This window comes from Ranitomeya imitator, chromosome 2 (assembly GCF_032444005.1).
Source record: "Ranitomeya imitator isolate aRanImi1 chromosome 2, aRanImi1.pri, whole genome shotgun sequence".
NCBI lineage: Eukaryota > Metazoa > Chordata > Amphibia > Anura > Dendrobatidae > Ranitomeya > Ranitomeya imitator.
Window position 1 is genome coordinate 716,324,591 of NC_091283.1, and position 11,520 is coordinate 716,336,110.

Here is an 11,520-nt window from a genome sequence, read left to right on the forward strand (position 1 = left end):
TATGTAGTACTGAAATTTTTTTTTTTTTACTCTACTAGGTCTTTTTTTAAAAAGTTGACAGCTAACATGATTTTTTAGATTTTTGCCAGTCTGAAAAAAAGACCCAAGATAGGGAACTGCAGAACCACCAATGCCTCTGTCCACTGCCAGAGTTGGGGCTCAGGATGCATTTGTTGTCGTGGTTGCATAACTCTGTGTCTACGCATCCTCCTCGTCTTCCTCCTCTTACTCCTCTGCTGGGCTACTCAGCTGCACGTCTCTTGGTTTACACTGTTATCTACTACCTCATCATCATCCTCTCTGTTCTTCCACTCCTCACCCTGAGAGTCCCCCTCCTCTTCCTGCCTTGACAGCACAGTACAGCCCAAGGGTGCCTCAAGTATCCAAATCTTGTCACAAATAGATCACCTTCACCCAACGGGGTTAACGTCTGTTGACGAGAGTTTAGTTTATGCTTAGACTAAACTTCGTCTGGCGATGGATCAAACTGAGAAAAAATTTGGCTATCGGTGCAGATGATTTCCTCCTCTTTACTCTGTGAATCATTAGAGTATACTTCCTATGCCTATGGCATGCAATGTGTGAAGAGATCTGAAGACTCAGCCCTCTGTGGTTCCCAACAGTCAGTTGGGTGCTTGGAGAGTTGTGATGTGGGGGAAAAAGGGTAATTGGGGTGTCACCACTGACGACTGTACTGTGTGTGATGTTAAGGTCGAGGAAGAGGAGCAGAGGCCACTTAAAGCAGCGCTTGCCATCTACTGGAGCACATGTTCTTTCTGGCCCTCATCTACAAAGCGTACCGCTGCACGACTGCCAAAGAAAGGGAGCAGAGTTGCCCATCCAGTAACACTGGATCACTTCAGCAAAACAAGCCGACTTCTCATGCCTCATATCATACCTGTCTCACAACCCTAAACAGCTATTCAGTACTTTCAATTCTCTCCTGTGTCCACCAGCTTCCCCTCCCTCTAATCTCATCTGAGCTGAAGACTGTGCCTCACCACCTGTGAACTTGACACAATAACATCCCACCTCATTCCAAATTTTACCACAGTCTTCATCACAAGCCTTACCCATCTCTTCAACTTGTCACTAACAACCGGTGTCTTCCATCCTGATTGAAACAAACCTCCGTCCCACCCATCCTAAAAAAACAAACCCTTGACCCATCCTCTGTGTCTAGCTATTGCCCCATATCATTTCTCCCCTATGCCTCTGATTTACTGGAACAAGAAGTCCATTTTGAACTGTCCTCCCACCTCTTCTCTTGCTCCCTCTTTGACCACTTATAATCTTGCTTCAGACTGCACCATTCCACTGAAACTGCCCTGACTAAAGTCACCAAGACCTACTAACTTTCAAATAAAAGAGACGCACGTTTGTCCTCCTCCTTCTCCTGGAATCTGTCTTTGACAGAGTGGACCAATCCCTCTTTCTACAGACTTTCTGATCTGTTGACATTACACACTTGGCCCTTTGTTGGATCTCCTCGTACCTAAGAGACAGGACATTCAGTGTCTCCCACTCACACACCACTTCTTCATCTCACCCCCTACGTGTCGGTGTTCACGAAGGTTGAGTTGTAGGACCACGAACTATGCTTAAAGGGTGCACGTGCACATTCCCTCCCTCTTAAAGGGACCACCCGCATCAACCTAAGGTATTCCCTTGTTCCTGTTTTCTAAGGTATTCCCAGCCTACAGCTGGGCAACACCTATTTAAGGCTTCTCATCCAATATGGAGGAGCCCGATCTATGTTGTCAGTTTGCCTTGTATGCTTGTTAGTTGTCAGGTTCCCCAAGTCCACCTGTCTGCTTGTCTACCCTGTACCCATCGGCTCTTACCTGTCTATGTCCGTCTTTTTGTACCTGTTTGTGCTTTTCTGTCCATCAGCAGTTCCAGATTACACCTGCCAGAGCCCAACTGTCTAACACCCGGTCCAGCCCACACCTGCCAGTGCTTTTCTGTTTCTCAGCCGCTCCCATCTGCACCCATGGTTCCGGAGTCCCTACAGTGCCTGCCTGGGTTTTTCATCCCTCTTTTGGGCCGTAGCAGCTTATCCACTGTAGGGGGTCTGCTGCCACCTTCTGTAGGTCAGCCATGGAGTAGCACCTGGTGCCACCTCTTTGTCCCTTCTTGGGTCAGAGTTTTTGCCTGCTGCCACTTGTCTGAGTAGGGATTTGGTAGGCCACCTAGTTACGCCCCTTCCAGGCAAGGGATACGGAACAGTGATTCCACCACCTTGCCCATTTCAGTTTCCATCTGCTGGGTTGGCTGTAGTGGAAGAGGTGTCGGTCCCCACTTTACTAGTTCTACTCAATTGCAATTGATGCCACTTTGTTGGTGTCTGCCACAAATTTTTGTATTTTGTAAATGTGTAGACTCCTAGTTGGGTCTCTTTCATGCGTGTTGCCTGTAGCAGTAGGCCTCCAAGACCATCAGGCCTCCATTTCCTTGAAATCAATTACCCGTGTTACTATCCTTAGATTTTTCTGACAATAGTAGTCTACGCAATTTATATGATATTTGTGCCACATGAGTGTGGCTGAGTATGAAAGCTGGTTGAGCTGTTGCATGTGGTATCAAAGCTCCCAGCACATGAGACCTACCCGATCCCTCAACCACCTTATCTTACTGTGACATTCAATTGAAAGCTGTAAATGCTTTCCAGACCCCGATACCTCGTGTCTGGCTGATTGCTGCAGTGCCATGCTACATTTAGTACTGTGGGTGAATTGAGGTCACTTTCCTTGTTTCTGCCCTAATTTGATTTGTTTTGTCAACATTTGGGTCTGCTATGAGGCTGGTTTCACATTTGCGTTTTTTTGGGTGCGTTTTTGCGGTAAAAACCGCAAAAAAAAACGCATGGTGAAAAAACGCATGTAAACGCATGCAAATGCTGCGTTTTTTTGACGCATGCGTTTTTGCATGTGGTGAAAAAAACGTGGCGTTTTGACGCGTTTACATGCGTTTTTTCATGCGTTTGCGTTTTTTAAAAGCATGCTAAGAAATGTGTGACAGCTGCCAATCATCAAAATAAAGTAAAAAACCCACTATAAACAGAAATAGTTAGGGTTAGGGTTAGGGGTAGGGATCATAACCCTAACCCTAACCCTAAAGGGATCCTGACCCTAACCCTACCCCTAACCATAACCCTAAGGGATCCTAACCCTAACCCTACCCCTAACCCTAACCCTAAGGGATCCTAACCCTACCCCTAACCCTACCCCTAACCCTAAGGGATCCTAACCCTAACCCTACCCCTAACCCTACCCCTAACCCTAACCCTAAAGGGATTAGGGTTAGGGGTAGGGTTAGGGTTAGGGGTAGGGTTAGGGTTAGGATCCCTTAGGGTTAGGGTTAGGGGTAGGGTTAGGGGTAGGGTTAGGAGTAGGGTTAGGGTTAGGATCCCTTAGGGTTAGGGGTAGGGTTAGGGTTAGGGTTATGGTTAGGATCCCTTAGGGTTAGGGTTAGGATCCCTTAGGGTTTAGGGTTTAGGGTTAGGGTTAGGGGTAGGGTTAGGGTTAGGATCCCTTAGGGTTAGGGTTAGGGGTAGGGTTAGGGGTAGGGTTAGGAGTAGGGTTAGGGTTAGGATCCCTTAGGGTTAGGGGTAGGGTTAGGGTTAGGGGTAGGGTTAGGGTTAGGATCCCTTAGGGTTAGGGGTAGGGTTAGGGGTAGGGTTAGGAGTAGGGTTAGGGTTAGGATCCCTTAGGGTTAGGGGTAGGGTTAGGGTTAGGGTTATGGTTAGGATCCCTTAGGGTTAGGGTTAGGATCCCTTAGGGTTTAGGGTTTAGGGTTAGGGGTAAGGTTAGGGTTAGGGGTAGGGTTATGGTTAGGGTTAGGGTTAGGGTTAGGATCCCTTTATCACCTTTATGTTGGGGGGTGGCATATCAGTGTGTTTTCTGGTTTTTTAATAAAAAAAACGCATGCGTTTTTAACGCAAAAAAACGCATGCACAAAAAAACGCATGCGTCCCCATTGACTCCAATGTATTTTTTGACCCAAAAAAACCGCATGAAAACGCATGCGTTTTTTTTGGTCCAAAAAACACCTCTCAAAAATACTACAAGTTGCATTTCTGAAAATGAACGCATGCAGTAAAAAAACGCATGCGTTTCAAAACGCGACCAAACGCGTACAAACAAAAATGCATGCGTTTTCAATGTTAAATATAGGGAAAAAAACGCATGCGTTTTTTTAAAAAACGCTGCAGCCAAAAACGCAAGTGTGAAACCACCCTAAGGTGTTGTGCATGCAGTTGTTTTTGCCTCCTATTGCCTGTAATGACGTTTGGGTATGTTCGGAGAATATTCAACGAATTAATCGACGAATATTGCAAAGTTGGCGATCGTAATCCGAACCGAACATTCAAATACTCGCTCATGTCTACTCCTGTAATGTGTATGGGTTGAGTTGGGAGAGATGGGTGCCAGCCAAACCATCGTTCTGCTAACAGCTGTCTTAAGTATATGGGGGTTCATGCCTTTAGACAGTTTTCATGAATTGGTTCTGTTTTTTGGTTGTCCAGTCTATTTTAAAAATGATTTCATGTTTTCTCAGTGATGATTTTGTATTTAATTTTCAGGTTCCTACGACAATGGAAATGTTTTGCTGCTATGGTCCTGTGGTGCCAAATGGATATGGTGCCTGTTACAATCCACAGCCAGAAAACATCCTCTTCTGCATCTCAAGTTTTCGTGACTGCAAAGAAACTTCATCTGAAATGTTTGCCAAAGCGTTGGAAGAAAGCTTGACTGCCATGGGGGACCTATGTGTAAAATATAACATTAAGGTCCAAACACAAGTGAAGGAAAAACACTTAGAACCAAAGAATGGGCACAGAAGCTAGATACTTTTTAACATATAACAATGTTGCTATATTATTTATTTTCCATAAATATATCATATTTTTAAATATATATTTTCGAGGTATAAGATTATACAAATACAAAGATAGGGATCTAAAGGCAGGAGGAATTTTTTTCGTGAAAAAATAAGATTCTTGTAGTTTGTGTCTCTTGGGTGCTGTGTTGATAACATGCCACTCTAAAGGTACATTCACATTGCACGATCATTGTGAACAAGCGTTCCAGGGAGAACTATTTTCCTGATAAATGTGCAGTCTAAACAGTTTTCAAGTGAAATGATCTTTTGGTGTGCCCAAAAGATCATTGTTCTGGGTAGTGCATGGTCCTGTGTAAACAGTAACTGCACTGCTGTGTACAATGACTGTTCGATCAGTGTATTTTTTCATAGATGTTTTACAGCACCAGCAGTATGAATGAGATTTCTGAAATCTTATGCTGCTTTTTGTTGTTTGCATGTTCTGACCATTAATGCATTATTTCAGATCTGTAGCATGTTCATTCTTTCAGTGTTATTTGCCTATTCAAATAAATGCATAAAAATGCAGGTAAAAACGCAAAAAAATGCAAGTATGCGCATATCATATGATACATTTTTCTGCTAAATGATGCATTTTTGAAGCAGGAAAAAACGCATCAAAAACTCAATCTTTAAACATACTTTGTTTTTTTCCTCCCACCAAAACCTGCTTCCTTAGCCTTAAAAAGATGAATTCAAAATGCCCATTTTTCACCATTTTTAAGGTGTTTTACACAGTGCTTTTCCTGACATTTTTACAGCATTTTTTTGAGTTCAGATTTCTTTTGTGCTTTGTCTACAGTACATGCTTAATAACATTAGTTTTATTCACCAAAAACATTTTAAAAAGTCACAAAAAATTCCATTACTTAGGCTATGTGCCCATGTTGCAGAAATGCTGCGGAAATGTCAACAGCATTTCCGCAACTCCCTGCCGCGGGTAAAACGCATGCGGAATTCGCATGCATTTTCCCGCAAAACACAAGCGTTTTGCAAGCGTTTTTAGCTTTCAGAATGCTTGCGTTTTCCAAGCGATTTGTAGCATCGCTTGGAAAATAATTAACAGGTTGATCCCACTTTGTCAAGCATAATGCTTGACAAGTGTGACCAACTTTTTACTATTGATGCTGCCTATGCAGCATCAATAGTAAAGATAGGATGTTAAAAATAAAAAAAAAAATAAAAAAATGGTTATTCTCACCTTCTGACGGCCCCTGATCTCCTCAGCGGCGCTCCCGGTACGTTCCGTTCCCAGGGATGCTTTGTGCGAAGGACCTTTGTGACCGCGACATCATCTCAGGTGATTTGCGCAATGCATCCCTGGGAACGAAAGCAAGAATATGGATCCCAGGGCCTGAAGGAAAGTCTCCTCTCCTGCAGACCCTGGGTACCATCCACACATGAAGCGCTCACTTTACGCATGGTGGGCATAGCCACATGTGTAAAGTGAGCGTTTCAATTCAACCCTATGGCTGCGAAATCACTGCGATTTCGCAGAAATAATGAACATGCTGCGGATTTTACCGCTATGCGATTCGGCAGCGGGAAAATCCGCAGCATGGGCACAGAAACTGCGGAATCCCATAGGATTGCATGGGAATGCGGTTTTTAAGCGTTTCCGCTGTGGCAAAAAATGAGGCAGAAACGCATAAAAAACGCAACGTGGGCACACAGCCTAACGGGTGAAAAAATACTGCACTTCTCAAATTCAGTCAGGAAAAAACAAACGTGTGCATGAGAGTTCAGAAATCTCATAGCTTTTAATAATACTGTAAAAAGCAGCATTTAATTTGCACAAAAAATGCAGCAAAACAAATATTGCAGAAACGCAAATGGTTGGCTAGAATGGACCTTTCTTTTAGAGTATACAAAACACTACAAAAGAGACTATATTTAAGTGAGGAATTTATTAAGGAACGAGTTCATAATAAGATATGAGCCACTTATTTCATGATCAGAACATGAGCAGTCAGATTGTATAAGGTTTCATGCTGTAAAAGTCTTCATCAGGAAGCTGCCCAGTGCCCGCCATTTCTAGTAACACTAGTTCCTCGCTACCATTTATTTTTGTAACCTCTATAGTTAAAGTTGTAATCCATTCATGAGTAAATCACAAATCTTAGATTATTTTTCCATTAGATTATGATTAATTTTAGATACACAGAACCAAATTATATTGCATCAAATGATAATGTTGTATAATTATGTAAAAAACGCAATATTTGATTAACGTTGCTGAGGTCTCATTAGTGGAAGCATGCAGCAATTATGTCGTAATAAGCAATACCTCAAATACATTTCCTACACTAAATTACATTAGAAAACATCTAATGAGTCAAGTTTTTTTGTGGAGGAAAAATTTTACACAATGTACAATGTGTTTTTAGTTTACTGTATGAAAAATGTTTTCATGTTGCAGTCTCTGAATAATTTCATAGCAATATGTCGATAAGCTATAGCAAGTTAGTGATACATCTTATCATGACATGACAGCAGGACAAGTGTCAGTCAGTAGGTATGGTCTGGGTCATCTAATATGAAAACTAGTCTAATATGTATCTCTAAAATTCAATGTGATCAACTTAACTTATATTCAGAAGTATTTTCATAAACATAAATCATACATTATAAATGAAATATTACTTGTGCATAAAGAACTACAAATAAAATTGAATTGTAAGTCTAATGGTGTAAACATGGATATATAAAATACTATCTGTGCCAGGAAAGAAGGGTGCTGGCCACAACAGGTAGGTAGCAACTGCCTACCATATAGTGCTTAGGCACTTTTTTTTGTTACAAAGTCCCAGATACCACGTTTAACGTAGCCCTCCCCTCTCCAATGGGTTTTAACTTTTTGTATACCCCCAAAATACTGAGCCTATACATACAAAGTACAACATCATATCCAATTGGGTAAAAGTTCTAAATAAAATCCAATAATGTATGTAAAGGTGTCCAGTATAAGGGAATATTCAGCTATAACAGCACCTAATTGTGAAATACTATATAGTCTGTTATTTACATGGACCGTTCTACTTTTATCAGAAATGATATACAATAGAATTTGGAATTCATATTCCCCCTAGTTATACATCCTTATGTTGCTTTTCTGCTTATGTTGAAAAGACGTAGTTATTTACCGGTAACAGGATTTCTCAGAGACCATGATAGCACTACGGAGAGAGGGGATCCACCCTTCAGAGACAGGAAACCTACAGATAAAAAGGGTGGTACCTTTCCCTTACATCAGTTGGTTTACGGAGCATAGGAGGACCTCCAGGTTATTGCCAAAGATTAAACATTTTTATCATAAAACTTATAAGCAACACTCCGTGTCTATACATAAATCATACCACAAACAATGAAAGCGTGCTTACCCACACGTGACCGGAGGAAATATAATGGTGCTGTCATGGGCTCTGAGAAATCCCATTACCAGTAAGTAACTATGTCTTTCTCCTTCCTCGATGACCGCACCACAGAGAGAATTACAGAGAATTGTATCGTAGAGAGGGAACACAACCTGTAGAACCCTTCTCCCAAAGGTTCGATCAGAAGAAGAGGCAAGGTCCATTCGATAGTGATTATAAATGGTAGAAGGTGATGACCAAGTGGCAGCCCTTACAGATCTGCTCTATTGATACCTCTGACCTTTCTGCCCAGGAGGTTGCCACTGCTCTCATGGAATGAGCTTTCAATCCCTCCAGGGTTACATTCCCCCTAGATAAGTAGACCAACGAGATCGCATCCCTTATCCATCTTGAAAAGGAACTTTTGGAGGCCTTGAGTCCCTTTCTAGGCCCTTGAAAGCACAAAAACAGAGACCCATCCTTCCTACACCCCTGGGTGGACGCTAGGTACTTAACCAAACATCTTTTTATGTCTAATGAATGAAAATTCTCTTATTTTGCTTTTTTGGGGTTGGAGCAAAAGGAAGGAAGTACTTTCTCTTGGGACCTCTGTCCTCAAAGATTATAGTGAAGGAAGGGCCTGCAGAAAGAGCCTGAATGTCGCTCACCCTACGGGCTGGTGTTAGAGCCACTAGATGGACCGTTTTGAGGGACGGAGTCTTGAGCAAACTTGAATCTAAGTGTTCAAAGGGGGGACATGTTAGGGCTGATAAGGCCAAATTTATGTAACGAAAGGAAACGGAGGCACAGATGTAGAAGTTCACATTCGTATTTATTAAGGTTTGATGTGGAACCACTAGACCACAGTCCGGGGGGCTCCGAAGAGGGCGTTACTGCGTGAGCCCCAGACACCCGTAGTAAGTCCCCTCGAACAGGGACAGAATGGAATGCCTGGAGGACACGGGTGCTACCTTCAGTTAGACCCCGTACTCGTGGCGGCTGTCCCAGTGGAACAGATGGACCAGCAAGGTCAGCGGGTATTGCAGAGTTGATTGGAGGATACCAGGTGTAGAAGCTGGTGCCGGTGGTACTGGCGTGGTCTGGAAGTGAGGCTGGCAGACTGGCAGGACTAGACGGGTCCAGAGTAGATACTGCGGATGCAGTCCAGATTAACCGGGTAACTGGTAGCAGAGGATCTGTGGAAACAGACAGAATAAGCGGAGTTCCTTGCAGATACTACAGAAACAGAAGCGCAGAATAACAGGAACCGGAAGTTAGCAACAGTAGACACTTGTTGCTCCGGCGCCCTCCCTATGGTGGAAGGGCTAGAAATAATAGACAAACACACGCCATTGGTTAGAGGCAACATTTGAAAAATGCACACTGTCTCTTTAAGAGACCGGGAGCAGGCGCGCCGCGTGCGTCCTAAGAACCCTTCCAGGGAACCTGCTGGCTGCACGCCAGGAAGCAGGAGGGGAAGGAGAGGTGGGGGCTGTGTCCAGGCAGCGTGAAGCCGGCACAGAGCGAGAGTCCTGACAGAGATCCCCTGGAGGTACAGTAAACAGACCAGGTGTAACAATTTACATCCCATGGCTGCAATTTCTGGTTGGTAATGGGCCTAGATCTTGTGGAGGCTCTAATGAATCTTGCTACCCAAAGATTGCCTGCTACATCATATTTATACAGGGTCCCCAGAGCGGCCACCTGAACCTTTAGGGTGCTAGTAGTAAGGCCCCGTTCTAATCCCCTTTGTAGAAACTCCAGGATGACCGTAATTGGAACTCCATCTTGATCGAGGTAGATAGGAATTGTCTCCAGGTTTTACTATAGGCTTTGGTAGTGACGATTTTCCTACTCTGAAGTAGGGTGGAAACCAAGTTTGGGGAAAAACCTCTGTCCCTCAAAAGCGCCCTTTCAAATTCTACGCTGTTAAGTGTAAATTTGCTGCCTGAGGATGATATACCAGTCCCTGAGAGAGAATGTCTGGAACTTCCGGTAGTACCCAAGGGTCGGTGATGGACATCTGTTGTGAATTCTGTGGTAAAGCTCCCTCCTGTGGTCACAAGTGGTACTTCGGCTGGTTCTCTCTGTGAGCTTCCGTTGGTGGAGGAAAGTGGTACTGCGGCTTCTGAGTTTCCTTCCTCAGGTGATGTGGTGAAGTCGTTAGGTGCTGCTCTATTTAACTCCACCTAGTGCTTTGATCCTGGCCTCCAGTCAATGTTCTAGTATTGGACCTGTTTCCTCCTGGATCGTTCCTGTGGCCTGCTGCTCTGCATAGCTAAGTTCCTCTTTGCTATTTGTTTGCTGTTTTTTTTCTGTCCAGCTTGTCAATTTGTTTTTTTCTGCTTGCTGGAAGCTCTGGGACGCAGAGGGTGTACCTCCGTGCCGTTAGTTCGGTACGGAGGGTCTTTTTGCCCCCTTTGCGTGGTTTTGTAGGGTTTTGTGTTGACCGCAAAGTTACCTTTCCTATCCTCGCTCTGTTCAGAAAGTTGGGCCTCACTTTGCTAAATCTATTTCATCTCTACGTTTGTCTTTTCATCTTAACTCACAGTCATTATATGTGGGGGCTGCCTTTTCCTTTGGGGTATTTCTCTGAGGCAAGGTAGGCTTATTTTCTATCTTCAGGCTAGCTAGTTTCTCAGGCTGTGCCGAGTTGCATAGGGAGCGTTAGGCGCAATCCACGGCTGCCTTTAGTGTGGTTGGAGAGGATTAGGGATTGCGGTCAACAGAGTTCCCACGTCTCAGAGCTCGTTCTTTTTTTTGGGTTATTGCCAGGTCACTGTATGTGCGCTGACCTCTATGTCCATTGTGGTACTGAATTACCTTTCATAACAGTACTGGAGGCCCAAAGTACTAATGATTCTCAATAGAGGGAAAAAAGAAGTTCTGAGACCATTTTTTTTTCTTTGCACTGTGTTTTGCCTTTTTTTTCCCCTAGACATTTGGGTGGTTCAGGACACAGGTGTAGCAATGGACATTAAAGGTCTGTCTTCATGTGTGGATCAGCTCACGGCAAGAGTACAAAGTATTCAAGACTTTGTGGTTCAGAATTCTATGTTAGAACCGAGAATTCCTATTCCTGATTTGTTTTTTGGAGATAGAACTAAATTTCTTAGTTTCAAAAATAATTGTAAACTATTTCTGGCTTTGAAACCTCGCTCCTCTGGTGACCCAGTTCAACAAGTTAGGATCGTTATTTCTTTTTTGCGTGGCAACCCTCAGGACTGGGCATTTTCTCTTGCGTCAGGAGATCCTGCATTAAGTAATATCGATGCATTTTTCC

The 11,520-nt window shown here is 43.5% G+C and overlaps 1 protein-coding gene across 2 annotated transcripts in view; it reads left to right on the forward strand.

The window, feature by feature from the left end:
• CHAT (choline O-acetyltransferase) overlaps window positions 1–6,047 on the forward strand; it is a 210,109-nt gene extending 204,062 nt beyond the window's left edge. For both annotated transcript variants that reach the window (XM_069753141.1, XM_069753143.1), the window contains one exon: window positions 4,586–6,047. In XM_069753141.1, coding sequence (XP_069609242.1) covers window positions 4,586–4,849 — 264 coding nt within the window. In that variant the 3' untranslated portion in view covers window positions 4,850–6,047. The remainder of the gene's footprint in view (window positions 1–4,585) is intronic.
• Window positions 6,048–11,520: the final 5,473 nt, after the last annotated feature.